This window comes from Rhinopithecus roxellana, chromosome 19, assembly GCF_007565055.1.
Source record: "Rhinopithecus roxellana isolate Shanxi Qingling chromosome 19, ASM756505v1, whole genome shotgun sequence".
Taxonomy (NCBI): domain Eukaryota; kingdom Metazoa; phylum Chordata; class Mammalia; order Primates; family Cercopithecidae; genus Rhinopithecus; species Rhinopithecus roxellana.
Genome location: NC_044567.1, coordinates 79,240,710 through 79,261,338, shown reverse-complemented (window position 1 = coordinate 79,261,338; position 20,629 = coordinate 79,240,710). Strand labels below are relative to the sequence as shown.

The 20,629-nt window shown below is 37.3% G+C and overlaps 1 protein-coding gene across 14 annotated transcripts in view; it reads left to right on the top strand.

Moving 5' to 3' along the window:
• CEP112 (centrosomal protein 112) overlaps nt 1–20,629 on the top strand; it is a 569,199-nt gene that overhangs the window by 206,628 nt on the left and 341,942 nt on the right. For all 14 annotated transcript variants that reach the window (XM_010379988.2, XM_030923682.1, XM_010379989.2 and 11 more), the window contains exon 18: nt 18,385–18,520. In XM_010379988.2, the coding sequence (XP_010378290.1) occupies nt 18,385–18,520 (136 nt within the window). The remainder of the gene's footprint in view (nt 1–18,384; nt 18,521–20,629) is intronic.

Sequence of the window (20,629 nt, the reverse complement as noted above, 5' to 3'; positions counted from 1 at the left end):
CTAAATTTACTGGGAATATAATAGTTTGCTTTTCTTGCAACTGGAATCATTATGTTTTAAGTTGAAAATGGTAGCTAAATTACCAGAAGGCATTAGCAAGAATTTACATTCTTTTCTGGTAGGCAAATTTAAGGTATTCAGTTTTGTATGGATATAAGCATTTGTATGATATTGAGAAAAGTTATTCCTACCATTTAGAAAGTGCCTAAGGCGAGGCACAGTGGCCTCACACCTGTAATCTCAGAGCTTTGGGAAGCTGAGATGGGAGGATTGCTTGAGGCCAGGAGTTCAAGACAAGCCTGGGCAACATAGTGAGACTCTTATCTATCTTTACCAAGACATTTTTTTATAAAAATAGACCCGCATACAGGTGTGGACCTGTAGTCCCAGCTCCTTGGGAGGCTGAGGTAGGAGGATTGCAGGAGCGCAGCAGTTCGAGGTTATAGTAAACTGATTGCCACTGCACTCCACCCTGGGTGACAGAGTGAGACCTTGTCTCAAAAAGCAAAAAATAAATAAATAAAATTAAAAATAAGCAAAATGCCTAAAACCTCTGAATATAATTTTGTTCTTAAAAATAACTCTCTTAAGTATCAAGGGTTGGGATGGGAAGCAGCTGTTCTCTTTTCTCCTCTCTGCTTGAGCATCTGCAACCGTTTTAGATCCAGAGCAGGCAAGGTTTCCAGTTTATTGTAAACATTCCTTAGCTCCAGTGAACATGCTGGCTTAAACCTCCAAGAAGCACAATGTAAGGCTCGAAGAGAAGAGAGCAACGTGTGGTGACCTTGCTTCCAGTTGAGAGAGAAATTTTCATTCTATGAAGTATTTCTTTGTAGACATGTCTTTGTAGAACTCAGCACTTCTCACAAAAACACACTGCTTTAAATGAGTGTCAGTAGAATATGCTGGTCAAGAGGCCTCTACTGACAGAGACATTTCACACCATAGGTTTAATTTGGAACATATTTTTACATTTCTTGGATGCTTTCCTTAGGAATTAATTGAGTTTGCAAACCCCATTTTTTAGCAGTTTATATATTTAGCTTCTTGAGTTTTAACTACAGTCAACATTCGGATTAGCAATGAAATGTGAAATAAATGTAACCCTTATGGGGAGTAAAATATGCTAATAAAGGACAATAGTACTTCATTGAGTGTTTTCAAGGTAACAAAATAGTTTTAATACGTATTCTCTTAATTTATCCTCGAAAGAATCCTATGTGGTTGTTTGTTATTACCTGCATTTTGAAAAGAAGAAACTGAGGTTCATGGAGATTTCACCGATTGTTCAAGCAATTTGACCAATATTGCACAGCTGACACGTGACTGAGCTGGGCCTTGCCGGGGGCACGCTGAGTCCTACTCCATTGCTCTTTTCCTGATAGAATGCCAGTGTTTACCTTTGTGTCACCAAAGTCATTTTCCTTTTGTGCTTTTTAAATGATTGGATCCAAATCATTCAAAGATGGCAACATATACTAGATATGTCATTACTTATTCTTTCTTGTTTCTTTTAGAGCTAGGATCTTGCTCTGTCACCCAGGCTGGAGTGCAGTGGCATGATCATAGCCCACTGCAGTCTCAACCTCTGGGCTCAAGTGATCCTCCTGCCTCAGCCTTCCAGGTAGCTGAGACCACAGGTGTGTACCACCATGCCTGGCTAATTTTTTTATTTTTTATTTTTTTTTATTAAAAATTTTTTTTATTGAGACAAAGTCTCACTCTTTTCCCCCAGGCAGGAGTGTGGTGGCACTATCTCAGCTCACTGCAACCTCTACCTCCCGGGTTCAAGCGATTCTCCTGCCTCAGCCCCCCGAGTAGCTGGGATTATAGGTGCCTGCCACCACGCCTGGCTAGTTTTGGTATTTTTAGTAGAGACGGGATTTTACCATATTGGCCAGGCTGGTCTTGAACTCCTGACCTCAGGTGATCTACCCGCCTCAGCCTCCCAAAGTGCTGGGATTACAGGCGTGAGCCACCATGCCCGGACTTTTTATTTTTATTTTTAGAGACAGAGTCTCACTTTGTTGCCCAGGCTGGTCTCAAACTCCTGGCTTCAAGGGATCCTCCCATCTCAGCTTCCCAAAGTGTCTGGGATTATAGGCGCCAGCCACTGCACTCAGCCACTTATTCCTCACTTAACCCCACACTGGGGAGTCTGCCCTGCCCACAGCTCTGACAGCTGCCCACCATATTCTCTGCTATAGGACCATCTTCCTTTCTCTGCCACCATCATTGGGTCTAGAGTGGACACCTGATCCAAAAGCAGCCGAATCATTTTGTTCTGAGGTACAAAGAGCTTAAGTCACACAGCTGGTGGAGGTGCCAGGATTTGAAATTGTGTGTGTTTGACTTTAAATCTTCTATTCTTAACCACTGTGCTAGATTGCATTGCTCTTCTTCCCTGAAGCTTGGGAATTTGGAACTGGAAAACTGAGAGACTGACTCAATTAATGCAGAAGCGGAAAACCTGGAACGTTACTATGAGGAAGGTTGACTAGGCAGCCACTATGGGCCATATGCGAGCTGAAGTGTTGAGTGGTTGTGTTGATGCCAAGAGGAAAGCAGGGCAGATGCACAGAGAGAAGCACAGATGCTGTAAGAAACGCAGCCATGCATAGCAGAGCCTGGTTTATTCCAGTTCCTTCTCAAGAGACACCTTCACTGAGAGCTCATGTCTTTATAATATACAGCTGTTTTTATTTGGTTACCATGAGTTAAAAGACATTTTAACCATTTGTTTAAAAAGTGGCCGGGCCCAGTGGCTCACGCCTGTAATCCCAGCACTTTGGGAGGCCTAGGTGGACAGATCACCTGAGGTCAGGAGTTTGAGACAGCCTGGCCAACATGGTGAAGCCCTGTTTCTACTAAAAATACAAAAATTAGCTGGGCATGGGGGCACATGCCTGTAATCCCAGCTACTGGGGAGGCTGAGGCATGAAAATCGCTTGAACCTGGGAGTCGGAGGTTCCAGTGAGCTGAGATTGCACCGCTGCACTCCAGCCTGGGCAACAGAGCGAGACTCTGTCTCAAAAAAAAAAAAAAAAAAAAAAAGTTATAAGTTTGCTTTAAAAAATAGATTAAATATGGCCTATATAATGTTATTACAATATGTGTTTTTTTTTAAAAAAAAGACCTTTTTAAGAACAAAGAACAAAGGTGAACTGTAATATCTCACCCCTGTCAAAATTATCACAAATTCTTACTAATGAAGTCTGAATCAGTATGTGGATGGCACACTTCTACAGATTCCTTAGAAATTTTAAGAAAGATTATTCATGAAAATAAAATTGATGACATTGCTGCTTTATTAGGAACAACACATTTCAGGTTTTTTCTGTAGTTATAAACTCTATACAACTGTAAACTAGTTACTGTAAATTTGTATAGAACCGAAGCTAAAAGGTAACGTTTTTGATTTGGGAGACAGTCAAGGCCAATAAATAACATGCTCTTCCCCTCTCAAATTTAGAACACATTCAGAAAAATAGAAGAATCCTATAGATGAAGTTGTGGTTTGGGTGTGTGGCCAGGTGAAGGTTGGGAGTCCTTTCTCATTAGATTAAATGTGCTCATCAGGGCACAGCTAGAGCCGCCCACTGGAGCCTGTAAAGGCAGGGGAGGAGGACATTCTGACAATAGGCCCTCCCTGGAGAGAGAGGCAGGGGGCTGAACACTGTTCACACTTGCTTATCCGAGTCCATGGTGATTAGTGTATGCCAAGAAAGGGCAGCAGTTCTCTTCTTGTTGAAAGCGCTGAAGAGCTTACTTTATAAGTCAAATTAGGGAAGGTGGGAGGATTGTGTACCACATCCAGCACATGTGTACGCATTTAACAAATGGTAACTTCTTGGAATATTCATTTCAGATTCTTTTTGTTTAAAGAAAAAAAGTATGGTAGCTATGGGTTTCTTCTCTCTCCTTCCCTGGAGATAGTCACCTTTCTTTTCCACATTTTTTGCTTTTACTATGTCATTTCAAGGCTATGTTAGTCCCAAATTAGGACTCCTCCTGAGTGTACCTTAAGTAAAACAGAATATTCCAAAAAAGACTTTCAGTTGCTTTTCCTATTCTATCTTATGCATTTAAGGTTTTAAATTGTTTTAAGAAACACTTAAGTTTTATCACACACATTTTTATATGTAGTGTGTTTTTTGTGGTTCAGTTCCAGTATAGTTCATGATTTTCAGTATGATTTATTTGACACTGAGAAATTATCTAAAAGTGTGTTTTTTTTCCTTTCTGAAGAAGTTGCTTTTAGCCCCTTTCAGCAGGCGGAATTAGGAAACAAATGAATTTATAGACACATACATATACATCCCTGTGTGTGTATATATTTGTGTGTGTGCTTTATGTATTTACTTATGTGTATTTTGATATCATACACATATCCTATACTTATACATCTATATTTCTGTATCTTACTAAATATATAGAAAGCATGAACTCACACTAATTCCATTAACAGTCAAATTCAACAGGGTTTATTTTATTTCTTATTTGTTTTATTACCGTCTGACTGTGAGAAACCTGACTTCCATTATATATTTACTTATTTGCTCAAACCTAGAATCGAGGAATTGGTTTTTCAATTGATAGACCATACCTTTGTGAAGAAAGAAACCTGTAACTAGAGTCTAAGAGTTCTTTTCTGTTCTTTTCATCTTCAGCCTAAGAGCACATGATCCAAAGACTGTATTCCAAGGTTAATTTGGTTATTTATTCCCCCTTCAGTGTGATTATTAATCATTTGAAATACAATTACGTTTATTTGTTTCTGTTTGTATTTCATTTCAGGATTTCCCTCTCCTGTCCTTGTTTATTTCTTTTCTTTTTTAGTAAATAAAACATTAATATGATTCCAGACACCACACCTGGACTCTTAGGTATATTCAGAGAGGTGTCGCCCCACCTTGATTCCTCCTCTGTTGTCTTTCCCATTCCGAGCCACTTCTGTGGATATATGACCTTATTAGTCTCTAGTTGATCATTTCTGTGTTTGTTCCTGCACAAATAAGCAGATACATGTATATCTCATTGTTTTCTCTTCCTCCTTACATGAAAGGCATGGACACTTTTGTACACACTGCTTTTTTCATTTATTATAACCTGGAAGTCACTCGTTCTTTTTACATCAGTGTAGTATGCCAGTGTGTTTATGCAACCACTGTTCTATATGTGGGTATACAGGTTGTTCCCAATATTTGCAATTGCATGTGATGCAGTCATGAATAACCTAATGGATATGAATTTTTGTATTGTTTGGGATGTAGATTCAGGGTAACTTTTTAGGATTGGGAATACTGGGTCAAAACTACGTGTATGTAGTATTGTTATATAGTGGCAAATTTTCCTCCATAAAGGTTACACTGACTTAAATTTCTCCTGGCTGCAAATAAGGATGCCTTTTGGACTGGACACAGTTGCTCACGCCTGAAATCCCAGCACTTTGGGAGGCCAAGGCGGGCAGATTGCTTGAGCTCAGGAGTTTGAGACCAGCTTGGGCAACATGGCAAAACCCTGTCTCTACAAAAAACGCAAAAAAAGTAGCTGGCGTGGTGACACGTGCCTGTAGTCCCAGCCAGTTGAGGGGTTGAGGTGGGAGGATTGCTTGAACTGGGGAGGCTGAGGCTGCAGTGAGTTGTGAGGCTGCAGTGAGTTGTGATCTCGCCACTGCACTCCAGCTTGGGTGACAAAGTGAGACCCTGTCTTTAAAAAAAAAAAAAAAAAAAAAAGTGAATGCCTTTTAGACTCCCAAGTAGAATGTTGTTACAATTTAAAAATTTTTGTAAATCTGGTTGGTGAGAAATAATGACACGGTTTTAATTTGCAGTACTCTTGTGAGATTAAACATTTTATTACATTTAAGGGCCATTTTATCAGCCTTATTTAGTTAGAATTGTCATACAAATAAATTTCACATATTTAAAGTATACAGTTTTCATATATTTTGAACTGTGTACATACTCATGAAACTACCAATACAAAAAATATATACGTGTGAACGTACGTATCACTCCAAACGTTCTCTCCTCCCATGCCATCCTTCTGGTCTCCCCCTTTCCACCTCCCCATATCCAGGCAACCACTGATTTCCTGTCCTTATATTTTAATTTCCAGAATTTTAGATAAATGGAAGCAGACAGTATGTATAGTTTTTCCAGTCCCTCCACATCTTTCCCAAAACTTCATATCATCAGTGTTTTAAATTTTCACCGTGCTCACAAGTGTGTGGTAATATCTTAATTGTGGTTTTCATTTGCATTTTCCTAGTGACTAATGATGTTAAAAAGGTTTTCATGTCCTTATTGGCCATATGCCTATCTACTTTGGAGAGTCTTCAAATCTTTAGTCTATTTTTAAATTGGGTTGACTGTTTTCTTATAATTAAATTTTGAGATTTCATTATATATTCTGGATACCAGTCTTTTATTAGGTAGATGTTTTTGCATATTTTCTCCCAGTCTGTGACTTGCCTGTCTATTCTTTTAGTGGTTTCTTTCAGAAAGCAGGTGTTTTTAATTTTGATGAAGTCTACTGTGTTTACAGTATCTGTTCTTTTATGGATTGTGCTGTTGGTGTCATATCTAGGAAATCTTTTTCTAACCCAAGGTCACAAAGGTTTTCTTCTGGAAGTTTTATAGTTATAGGTTTTACATTAGGACTTGGTCACTTTTTAGTAATTTTGTGTATACTGGGAAGAAGTAAGGATTAAAATTTTTTCTCAGGCTGGGAGCGGTGGCTTACACCTGTAATCCCAGGACTTTTGGAGGCTAAGGCGGGCAGATCACCTGAGATCAGGAGTTTGAGACCAGCCTGGCCAACATGGTGAAACCCGTCTCTACTAAAAATACAAACATTAGCTGGGCGTGGTGGCAGGTGCCTGTAATCCCAGCTACTCGGGAGGCTGAAGCATGAGAATCACTTGAAACCAGGAGGTAGAGGTTGCAGTGAGCCGAGATCACACCATTGTGCTCCAGCCTCGGCAAGAGTGAGACTCTGTCTCAAAAAACAAAAACAAAACACAAATTATTTTTTCTCTTATGATACTGGTTTCTTGTCCTTTTAACACATATAAAATCTGTAGTGACATAACTATTCTCATTTGTAATATTGATAATTTGTATTGTTTCTTTTTTTTCTGACCAGTCTAGCTAGAGGTTTATCAGTTTTATTGATCTTCTCAACCAGCTTTGGGGTTCACTGATTTTTGCCTAATGTTCTTCTGTTCCTATTGTATTGATCTCTGTTTTGACTTTTATGATTTCCTTTCTTCTACTTATTTTGTGTTTTACTGTTCTTTAAAGTGAAAGCTAATGCCATTGTTTTGAAACCTGTATATTATTTTCTAATACAACTGTTTAATTCTGTAAAGTTTCCTTCAAGTACAGTGTTAGCAGCATCTCTCTAATTTTGATATTTGTTTTCAGTTTCATTAATCCAAAATGCTTTCTAATTTCTCATTTTATTTTTTCTTTGGTCCATGGGCTGTGTAGAAAAATATTTAGTTTCCAAATATTTGGGTATTTCCCAGGTGTCTTTCTTTTATTGATTTTTAATTTCACTATGATCAGAAAATATGCATTGCATGACATGAATCCTTTTAAATTTATGGAGCCTTGTTTTATGTTCCAGAATAGTCTATCTTGATAATGTTCCATGTACTCTTGAAATGAACGTGTATTCTTCTTTGATTGGGTGGAATATTCTGTAAGTGTCCATTAGGCCTAGTTGGTTGATAGTGTTCTTCACATTCTATTTATCCTATCTCTTTATTCTTGTCTGTCTACTTGTCTGTCTACTTGTACTATCAATTATTGATAGTGAGGGATATTGAAATCTCAAAATGCCATTGTGCATGTATTTATTCACCATTGCATTTCAAGAAGTTTTTGCTTCTTTTATCTTCAACATTTGTTTCCTATTAATATGACTCTTTAAGTACTGTCAATTTGCTTTCTTTAGTGTTGACAAAATTCTTTGCCCTGGAGTAGACTTTGTCTGATACTAATATCACGACTCCAGCTTTCTTTTGATTAGTGTTGATAGAGCAATATACCTGCAATATATGTATGCATGCATGTAATATACAAGTAATATACATGCATGTAATATGCATGTAATACAATGCCATATGCATGTGATATACATATACGCATGTAACATGCGTGTGACATACATGCAATACAGTATACATGCAACATACATTTATGTGATACACGTAATTTGCAGGTACCTGATGTGTGTGAAACGCATGTCATATGCATGTATGATGCATGAATGTGATATACATGGATGTAGCATACATGCAACATGTACGCAACATTACATGCATCCAATACATGCGCTGCATGGGTGCAAGATGCATGCTATATGCGTGCAATGTACATGCATACGATACACGTGTTCCTGAAATACACGTGCATGCAATATAGTTGTAAGACACATGTAAAACACATGTAACATGCATAGTTATATACATGTGCTATGTATGTGTGCAGTACACATGTGATATGCATCCTATGCACGTATGTAATATGCATTGTGCATTGTGCAGTATATGCGTGCAATATACATGTGCTATACATGTAATGCACATGTGACATGCACGCATGCAATACCATTGTGCACGCATGTAACATGCATGTGTTGTACATGCAAAATGCACACACGTAATACACATGCATGAATGTAATACAAATGTCATATATATATGTGCATGTAATGTGCATGCAACATACATGTGCGCAATATGCATGAGTACACATGCATGTGATATACATGTGATATGCATTCATACATGCAGTGTACATACAATGTGCATACATGTAATACATACGTAGCATACATGCATGCCATACACATGTAACATACATGTATGTAATATGCATGTGGTATTAATTTAATATGCATGCATATGATATGGCAACATACACGCACTGTACATACATGTAATGTGATGCAGCACACACAAAATATACATGCAATATGCATGTAATGTGCATGCATGTAATATGCATGCATTATGCATATGGCAGGAATGTAAAGTGCATGCAAATGCATGCGACATGTATATAATACGCACATGTGTAACACGTATGCAATATTCATGTGATATGCATCCATGATACATGTACGTGGTATACATGTATGTAATGGAAATGTAATATGCATGCATGCATGTGATTTACATTTGTTATACGTGCAATATGCCACATGTGTGCTATATACACGCACCATACATGCAATATAGATGTCGTACACATGTGTAATATACATTGTGTGCATGCGTGTATCAAACATGTACTAAACATGTAACATGCCTGTAGTGTGCATGTGTTAAAAGCCTGTAGTGTGCATGTGTTAACACCCACATGTGATAAAGATACGTCATTTGCATACATGTACTATACATGTATGTAATATGCATGTAATATGCATGCAATATGTATGCATGTAATAAACGTGCGTGCATGCATGTGATATGCATCCATTTCAGGTGCCTGCAAGATACAGGTAATACATAAAATGCTTGCAATTTGCATGTAATATGCAGGTAACTTTCATGTAACATACATGCTTTATACATGTATTTAATATGCATACATATATGTAGTATACGTGCATGTAATATACATGCAATATGAGTGCATGTAATGTATGCGTGTGGTGCACATGCATGTAATATGCATGCACTGTTATACATTTATGTGATACACATGCACTATGACATCCATTGTATGTACATACATGTAATCTGCATGCAATATGCATGTGATACACATGTAATATACATGTGTGCTTGAATGCAGTACACTTGCGACATACATGCATATAATATGCATGGTATATGCGTGCATATCATACACATGTGGCATATATGCATGTAATACAAATGTAACAGTTGTATGCAATACACATGCAAAATACACAAGTGTGATATGCATGCGATATGAATGTACTATGCATGCATGTAATATACATGTGGCATTCAGGTTTGCAATACACGTGTGATATGCATGTGATATGTATGTAATATGCGTGTGATATACATGTCATAATGCATTAATATACCCGTGATGCATGCGTGTAGCACATGTGATATGCGTGTGATATGCATGTGTTAAGCATGCATGTAATATACTTGTATTGCACATGTAATGTGCATACATGTAATATATGTGACATGCCTGTAATGCGCATGCTTGTAAAATGCATGTGTTGCACATGTATGTAATATCCGTCTATTTGATTTACATGTGATAAGCATTCGTGTAGTATGCATGCAATACACATGTGTGATATTCCTGCATATATGTAATGTGCATGCAATAGCTGTGTAATATACATGCAGTATTTGTGCATGCAGTATACATGTATGATACATGCGTGTATTATGCATGCATGCAGTATTCATTTAAATGACAACATACATGTAATATACATGCATGTAATGCAAATACAATATACGTGTGTAGCATGCATGTATTGTACATGCATATAACATGTATGTGATACGTGTGTGATGTGTGTGCATGTTACATACATGTATTATACATGTAATATCATTGTGTGTGATATGTATGTGGTATGCATGTATGCAATGTACATGTAATGCATTAATCTTCTTAAACATTTTTAGTAATGATCTTACCAAAATGAGAAGTCCTTTACGATGTTTTCCTGGGTCAGCCTGGCCAACATGGCAAAACCCCGTCTCTACTAAAAATACACAAAAATTAACCAGGCATGGTACTGCATTCCTGTAATCCCAGCTACTTGGGAGGCTGAGACAAGAGAATCTCCTGAACCCAGAAGGCAGAGGTTGCAGTTAGCTGAGATCACACCACTGCACTCTAGCCTAGGCGACAGAGCAAGACATTGTCTCAAACACACACACACACACACACAAACACACACACACACAAACAAAAAACTGATATAACGTCTTGATCGTTTTTGCATTTCTAATACTGAGCACAGATCCTGGCATGTGATAGTTGTTAAGTGAATGCTAATGAACATTTTAGCTTTCAAATGCTCGAAGTTATTTAATATATAAATATGGCTATGTAAGGATAAATTATGGCAAGTACTTAGTTATAAATTCAGCTAATTAATATGAAATGGTAACTTAATACAAAATGTATGTGCAGATTTAAAGAAATAATGTTACGTGTAGTGAAACTACTTGGGACTTCCAGTCAGATGGGTTGTTTTCATCGCTTGTTCTGGCACTTTTATGTGAACTTGACTATTCTAAGTTTCAGTGTTTTCACCTAAAAGATGTAGTAACTTTTCTAATAGAAATTAGATGAAATAATGTGTGAACTGCCCTAACTGTAATGAGCAGGGTAGACATTCAATAAATGTTCACTCTGCTTTATCATTTGCAAAGATTTAAAAATTATGGCTACACTATAAATGTTATATTTTGTAGCAACATAATAATTCTCTAAAAGTAGTGGGACATATGTATTGCGACTTTTCATTTCATATGACTTAGAAATCATCTCTAATGAGCAGAAAAGCTTCTCTCACATGATAAATATTACATTTATATTTGATAAATAGGAGAAAATTTGCCTGCTTAAAATTTGATCTATTTGTGCATAGTGATGAATATAAGTGAGAATATTTTCCAGTTACTTTGAAATATTGAACTGCCCTGGGACAAGGCATGGATAATGTTTTTGAAGGAAATAAATATTTCAGATTCACATTTCAGCCTTTTTTCTTTATTCCTTTGATCTGGCGTTGGTTTACTTATCATTCTGCTTGAGTGACTTGATACTGTCTTTCTTCCTCTCCTAGTAACAAGAAGTGGTCCTCACCTATTCCAGAATATTTAGGTTTTGTCATTTTATAAGAATAACATATATTTCCTTATTATTTACTGATATAACACTACATCTATAATGAAATATATTAGTGGGTATGTATGTAAACTCTGCGTATATTATGTACAATTTACAAATGGAAGTTTTAATCCTTTGTTAAGTATAGAGACATAAACGAAAATAGCATCATATGTGGGATTTATTTTGAATTTTAAAGAATTTAAAGATTTTAGAGGAATTTTTTTGACCATAAACCACGACTGCTTTATCTTTAAAGATAATTTTCTCAATATTTTGTTAGTTTACCATAAAAGTATTACTTACTTTTGTATTTGCTGAGCTAGAATTTGTTTTATGTATGGACCCATATTACAGGCAGAAGTTAGTTTAGCATAAAATTATTATGTAAACTTTAAACTGTTTAAACCTTTCATTAATTTTACTTATATAGCTTTATTTCCTACCTTACACATAAATTTGATCCTCTGAGAACTGTTTCTTATATAGCCTCTTACTGCATTGTTACATTCTTTGTATTCTTTTAGCACTTAAAATTTGTCACAAGATTTAATGTGTACGATATTGCATAATTTTATTTTTTCTCCTTGTATTTTCATCTTTTCCCTTAGTCAGATTATAGTTTCTGCAAGATAGGAAGCATGTCTTACACTTCTTTTATGTTTTCTATAGTATTTGAATGAGCAGATCTTAGAATTTGCTGCCAGCACCCTTGTCTCTGCTCCCAGAACAAAACTAACTTACTGAGAATGAAGGCTACAAGGTTGAGGCCAGAACTAGTTCTTTTGAATTATGATTCAAATCCAGTTGGCGTCATAGATTTATGAACATCCTAGCTGACATCCATATCTTCTTAAGAGGTTTTTGAATTGTTTAATAAGATTCCTCATTTCTATTTATAACTAACATGCTTCAACCAACAGACAGGCATGGTTTTTTAAGACTGGTGTTTGACCCTGGGAGCAAGCTCTCTGGGTAAGCCTACATTGTTGGCAATAAAAGGTCTTTGTCAGAACAGAGTTCTGTAGAACTTCTTTATGCTGTTATCATACCTGTTTCAAGCTTTTCCCTTAGTAGTGAGAGAATAACTTCTAAATTTTGTGTTTTGGATCATCATAGTTTCATTGAGCTTATAGGAATAATCCATTCCTTGCCTTTTCCATCTTCTAGAGGCTGCCCCTGTTCCTTGGCTTGTGGCTCTGCATGCATTAATTATGTTGAATCTGTAGATCAATTTGGGAAATATTACCATATATTCAATATTAAGACCAGTACTAACTTTCATTTTACTGGGCATTTCTTTCTGACTCTTGAAGTATCAAATGTTTAGCTGTCTACAGGGTTTACCATTTTTAAACTAGAATTTAGCAGAGACTACTAGTTTTAATAGTCAAGTCAATAATAGGCCAAAGCAGTTTATTCACTTATCATGCTTATGAAATGTATTATTTTAAATATTTTTGACTCATTCCGTTTAATCAGTTTAAGTAACAACCCGCAGCCGTGAATATAGGCGATACTGCTGCTTGGAAGTCTTGCTTTCCAGCCCAGCTGGAAGGGCATGGGGACTCTTCTAGCTGTTTTTCAGACTTGTTTGAAGTTTCTTGTTTTGTGTTTTTCTTGGAGTTTCCAGGGGAGATGCCAAGCTGGCAGCAAATGAAGTAGACTGTAATGTGAAGCCTTATACGTACATGTTGGATCGCAGCCATCTTTATTAAACGTACTGGAACAGAAATGTGCAGAAGGAAGATTTTCAAATTAAGGTTCACCCGTCCATATATGTGTTAGCTTGTAAAGCTCAAAAATACTAAACTGTCATCCATTAGTTCCCTATATTTTATTGCCCTTTTTGGAATAATCATGTACTTCAGAACATCCTTTAATCTGAGCTGGCTTGTGGTTGTTTAAGAATGCAGCTTCTTTTTTTCTTTATCCTTTATATACTCAGATGAGGAAATTTTACTGCACTTTATAAATAAATCAGAGCTAAAAAGCAAATTTTCTTTCCACTTTTTTATCTTCATGGAGGCCCAGCTTTAAGGCATTTGAGTGATGCATTTCTACTTGGCCCAACAACTAGTTCCATTGGGAAAAAAATCTTCAAAGTCCTTTTTTCCTCCTTGCAGGATGCACTATTGGGATCATGGTAAAAAGGAGCACTGTTCCTGTGATAGGAGCAGACCTTTGTCTGTTTCAAAGCTTCAACATTTTCACTTCTGCTTCATTACCTTGTAGAAATTAAAATGGATCCCTCCTTAAAATGATTATCACCTCTTTATTTGAATTGACAGATTTAATTTATAGTAAGACAGAGGGGCCAGGTGCAGCAGCTTATGCCTGTAATCGCAGCTTTGTAGGAGGTCGAGGTGGGTGGATCGCTTGAGTCCAGGAGTTCGAGACCAGCCTGGGCAACTTGGCAAAACCCCATTTCTACAAAAAAGAAAAAAATTAGCCAGGGGTGGTGGCTTGCACCTATATTCTCAGTTACTCAGAAGCTGAGATGGGAGGATCACCTGAGTCCAGGAGTTCAAGGCTGCAGTGAGTCCTGATTATGCCACTGCACACTCCAGCCTGGGCAACAGAGCAATACCCTGTCTAAAAAAAAAAAAAAAAAAAAAAAAAAAAAAAAAAGGGGCAGAAGGTTTCTAAATATTAGCGGAGCTCAATGTATTCATTATGGTTTTACTGGACAAGAACATTGAATTACATTGAATGAGGCCACCTTTGATATTTAGCGTTACTATTAGGTTAGTTCAGACAGTATGGTGGGACTGGAAACTAGATTTTACATATTTCCCTGTGCTTACAATTGAGTGTAAAACAGTATTTGCTATTTGTAAATCAGGGTAGAAGTGATCAATTAAAAGCAATGTGCCTTATTGTGCAAGGTTTTCACATTTTAAAATGGCCTCTAATTACCTGATGGATAGCTGAAGTTTATGACTTTGATTTATGTGGTCATAAATTAGTTATAAAGTAAATGAGCTAAGCTTAGTAGGTAAGAATGACATGTTATAGAGAAAAAGATTTGTCCTATTAAATTAAAAGTGTTTAACTAAATAGTTCATGCGAATTATTGCACAAATATAAAAAACTGACTTTCTACATAGATAGGACAAAGTTGCTATTTCAGCTATAGGCATATATTTTTATAAAATTTGTTATCTTACTTTCTTTTGGCTAATGTTCCGTAATTAAAAAGTAAATGATATATAAACTTTTAAAGTTTTCAAATCATGTTCAATGTACTTTCTTTTGTATTTATATACAAACTGACCAAAGGTAATCCTTTGATAAATGTTAATCTTAATTATAAAATAGTCTTCCCAAGTGCTTTTAGAGGGGCCTCAAGAAGTGAAGAGGAACATAAGAACTAGTCACTATAATCTCTGAAATGGTCGTTGCACTGCCTAACTCCAGTGCCTTGTAAACAGTGCCACCATTCATCAACCACGGCACCCTTTCCCTCTGAGCTTGCTCTCAGGATCCTTTAAATAGAGCATTCTAGGCAGCCTCTTCCAGTCAGTTGCGACCACCACACCAGAGAACATCTATTTGCCAAGCCAGGTCTAGACCGTGGTACCCAATAACAATTTATATGACTTTATGTTGTTCCCATGTGCTGTTTTAGTATTCAAATATTTTTATATTCAAACAAATTATTCAACATTTGTTGCAGGGAAATCCTACATACAACTTAAAGCCTCCTGTTCTTGCACAGAATAATATAGGAAGAGTGAAAATGCACCAGAACAATTTAAACTTCTCTATAGCCATCAGAGTACTCAGTCTTTCATATATGGTGTCCCTGCAGTCAGCCTTCAGTATGATATCCAGTTATTAATCACCATTATCTTTGAGCTAATATTCACATTAGGTGGCAAAAAAGCCTCACTAATGTTATGACCTCAGAACTTAACAGCCAGTTAGCATTAAGGCCATTTTCCTTTAACAACATGTAAGAAACATGGTGAACAACAAGATATTCAGTTCCCCATTCATTAAAGTGGACAAGTTGAAGAATAGCTTTTAAAAACTTCCAGAGTCCTGTACCCTATTGCTGCAAAATGCAGTCCCTGAGAGCCACATGTGGCATGCGTCATGACCTGGAATGGCTTAACTCTCATGCAGGGCATCACACACCTTGGGGCAGTATTAAATTCTGTAAGTCATAAAAATGGTGGCTACATCTGTAAAACAGACACATAAAGGAACAGGGATTTAGTGGGAAAGCTGTTTTGTTTATCATGGGATTGCAATGATTATTGTCACCTTCAGGTAGATGGATACATGAGATATGAAGAGATAGACACAAGGTGGTGTTTAAAATGACAAGTAAACATGCACGGCATGCTCTTTTAGCCTGTCAACAAACATTTGGCTATTTGCGGATCCCAAATACAGGGGTGGGGATGGGATATGGGTGCGAGGAGAGAACATACACACACATCTATCTATCTATATCTATATGTCTATATATCAATGATAACCTCATTATAAAGGAACAAGAGAGTCTTGCTGAAGTAGAAATTAGGTGACACTTTTTCTTATTAGTCTTTTGACCACTTAAGCTTTCAAAGAGGTTTTCAATTTGGTGGGTGAGGAAGAAGATGGTTTGGTATTTTGATATTTTATATGATATGTACGTTCTTATTGAAAAGCCTAGACATTTTTGTGTCTTAGAGTGGATTTTAAACTCAGATAAATAACCTGGAAAAACTCATATTACTTTTTGCCCAAGTCTTAAAAGATTGCATCCTCTTGTTTTAGAAATGTCTTTTCTCCCCTTTATGATATTTCTCTCAAATTTGGTTTGAGTGAGTTAAATTATCCACCCCTGCCCAGCATTCTTCAGTGTTACAGCTAATAGTAAGAACATATTTTATATGTGTCTAAGCTTTCCCATTTAGGGAAGGTGAAGTAAGTTAATCTAACCTTTGGCATCTGGAAAATCAGGAAAGCACTGTGGCATAGCAGCCAACAACAGGAACTCTAGAAGCACACTGTCAGGACTGGAATCCTGGCTTAACCTGTTGTTACTCTAGGTGTGTAACCTTGGAAGTATTCTCTAAGCCCTACCTTCCTGTTCTGTGTAAGTAAGGCTATAATAACACTCTTATACTGGTTTACTGTGAGAATAAATGAGAGAAGACATAAAATTCTGTATTAGGCCATTTTCACACTGCTGATAAAGACATACCTGAGACTGGGCAATTTTCAAAAGAAAGGTTTAATGGACTTACAGTTCCATGTGGCTGGGGAGGCCTCACAATCACGGTGGAAGGCAAGGAGGAGCAAGTCACATCTTACATGGATGGCGGCAGGCAAAAAGAGGAGCTTGTGCAGGGGAACTCCTCTTGTTAAAACTATCAGATCTCGTTATAGACTTATTCACTATCATGAGAACAGCATGGGAAAGACCTGCCCCTATGATTCAGTTATCTCCCACTGGGTCCCTCCCACAACACGTGGGAATTATGGGAGCTACAAGATTAGATGTGGGTGGGGACACAGAGCCAAACCATATAAAATTCCATTGCACGGTGCCTGGCACCTAGTTAGAACTCAGAGTTAACTATTGTTAAATGGCATGCATTTATAAACTGAAGCCTTTAATTTTTTCTTCTATCAGCATGCAAAGATTCCTTTTGTTTTGTTGGACCCTTTCAGCCATGTAGTTTCCGCCTAAGGTATGAAGAAATGAGATGGTTATCAGTTCTTTTAGGCAATCTGCTAGAAGGCAGTAAAATAATTTTAGGCCATGATGTTTCTCTGTTGCACTGACTTCACTGCAGATTAGCTTCTGGTAGACATACATCTTTCTATTGGTACATTTAAAAAAAACCAAAAGACATGAGATGTAATTCACATACCATAAAATTCACTGTTTTAAAGTGTATAGTTTGGTGGATCTTAGTATATTCACAAGGATGTGCAACCATCACCACTATCTAATTCCAGAACATTTTCATATTTTCCTCATTTCATATCTGTTAGCAATCACTCCCTATTTCCCCAGCCTCTCAGACCCTAGTAACTACTAGTATACTGTCTGTCTCTGTGGATTTATCTATTCTGGAAATTTCATATAAATGGAATCACACAATATGTAACTTTTTGTGACTGGTTTCTTTCACTTAGCTGGATGTTTTGAAGGTTCATCCATGTTGTAGCAGGTATCAGAACTTCATTCCTTTTTAAGGATGACTAATACTCCATTGGATAGCTAGTCCGCATTTTGTTGATTCATTCATCACTTGATGGAGACACATGGTTTTACTCAGTTTTGTTTTTAGGGAAATCTTTGAAAGTAGTTTTCCCTTCATCAGAATACATAGTACATGTTTATACCCTTTTTCTCTTGAGATGAATTAGTTTATTGTCAAATTTCTAAAGGGAAGTTTTGTAGGATTTGGATCAAAAAAATTAAAATCTGGATTTTATTTTAGAGGGGGTTAAATATTGTTCTTTCATTCACGTTAGTTCTTTTATATTTTAACTTTGAAGCTTCTCTGAACCTTTCTAGGGAAAAAGAGGAGCAGCTTACTCGTGTGACTGAAGTTCAGAGGTTGCAGGCCCAGCAGGCAGATGCCGCTCTGGAAGAGTTTAAGCGGCAGGTGGAACTGAACTCAGAGAAAGTCTATGCTGAAATGAAAGAGCAGGTAAGGAGGCCGCCACACCATCCCTTTTGAAAGTCACTCTCTCAGTAGGAAGGTACATTCTCATCTTAAATATGACAGAAACATTTCACTTTTTAAAAGAGCTGTATCAAAATTAACCATACAATCGGGTCAGAGATTCAGAATGAGAAAGAGATGTTACCACTTGATTCATCCTTCAAGCGATGCCAGAATGATCATTTAAAAGTCCCCTGTATAAATGCGGTAATGGCAAGCATGTGCCTTGCTTTGGAAGGATAGATAAACCTAAGAGAAAAATCCCATGACTGATCAGTTTCTTTAGAGCAGGGGCTCCAGTTAACCATGTCTGTGTTTCTTCATGTTCTATAAATGGTGTCTTATTGATCAGTTACAGTAAATTATTTTCAACTGGCAGTTGTGAAGAACAAAGGCTGTCTCCAATTCTCACACAAGATGAGTGGTAGTTTTTTTTTTTTAGTTTTTAAAGAAAATACAAAATTTGTAAAAGAATAAAGGGAATTATTACGAATACCTGGGTACCCATTGCAAAGATGTAATAATTGTTAATGCGGTTTATATAAACTAAAACATTCGGGTGAAGCTTTAGTTTAATTTGTTATTCATGTCTAATTACATTATTCTTTCTTCCCTGGAGAAATCCACTGTAATTAATTGAGTGCATACAGTCAGCCCTCTGTATCCATGTGTTTTTATATCCATGGGTTCTGCCTCCACAGATTCAACCAACCATGGATCGAAAATATTTAGAAAAATTTGACAATGCTCCAAAAAGTAAAACTTGAGTTTGCCATGTGCAGAGGACTATGTTGAATCCATGTGATAGAAGTGACATGTAGATGTTATATTAGGTATTAGAAGTAATCTAGCAATGATAAAATACACGGGAGGATGTGCACAGGTTGTATGGAAGTACTAGATCATTTTATATAAGGAACTTGCCTATCTGTGGATTTTGGCATCTGGAAGGGTTTCAGGAACCAATGGGGAGGGCTGCATTATTTCAGTTTATTTTATATGCATATATAATGCCCATAGATAATATGCATGTATATATTATTTATGCATTAATATGTTATAGGCATAAATGTTTTTTGTGTTTTTAAAAATTGGATAAATATGAACAGATTTTAAGTATTATTTCTGTTTGCCCATTTATATATAATATTATGTGTCTGTGTGCTAACCATGTTGTTTTAGTGCAATCTTTTTAACACTAAATTTATTTTATCATATGAATATATTGTATTTTATCAGCTCCCCTACTCAAGCATATTTAGTTTATTTTCAGTTTTTCCTGATTATAAAGAATGTTTCAATACTCATTTATGATTTTATACTATAGTTATCTTCCTTAGGAGTCCCATGCACACACTGGGTGGGAGAAATGTCCCTAAGGAAAGTTTCATGTTTGAATCTGACTGAGGACTGAGCCCTAGGTTATGGGATTCCTGGGGTATCACTTTTTTGGCCAGAAACCTCTGTGGCCAGTGGCACCTTTTCCTGAGTTTTGCTCAGGCCCACTGGGCTTATTCCACCCACTTGGCCTGACATGCTGCTCTTGGCTCATGCTACTGGCCTGGATCCCACACCTGCCAAGGGTGAGTCAGGCATAGAGCATCGAGGGATGTGTGAGCAAGTGTGGGGTCTGGCCACTGTGCAGTCAGGTATGCCACCTGCTGCAGTGGGGTGGGCAGCTCCAGGTGCCAGCATGAGTGTCAGCTCTCTGTGAGGCTGTGGCTGGACCAGGTATACTGCAGGCAGCTTCCACAGCTGTCACTGGGGAACGTGGTGGTCCCTGAAGCTTGGAGATGCCAGGAACCACAGGAACCCAAAGAGGAAGTCATAACCCTGGCTTGGGAGTGCCCTGGTCTGGGGTCCCCACAGGGCTGCAGCTCTTCGCTCCTTCTCTTTGCCTGCAACAAGGCGAGTAAGGGGACATGTTTCGGCCTTGTTTGTATTGTAGCTCTTTTAGCCCTGCCATTTGACAGGTCCTGAGTTCTTGTTCTGCAACTAGAAAAATTAGGTATACAGACAAGTGGAGGGGGAGCAAGACAAAGAGGAGCTTTATTGAGCAATAGAACAGCTCAGAGGAGACTCATAGTGGCTAAC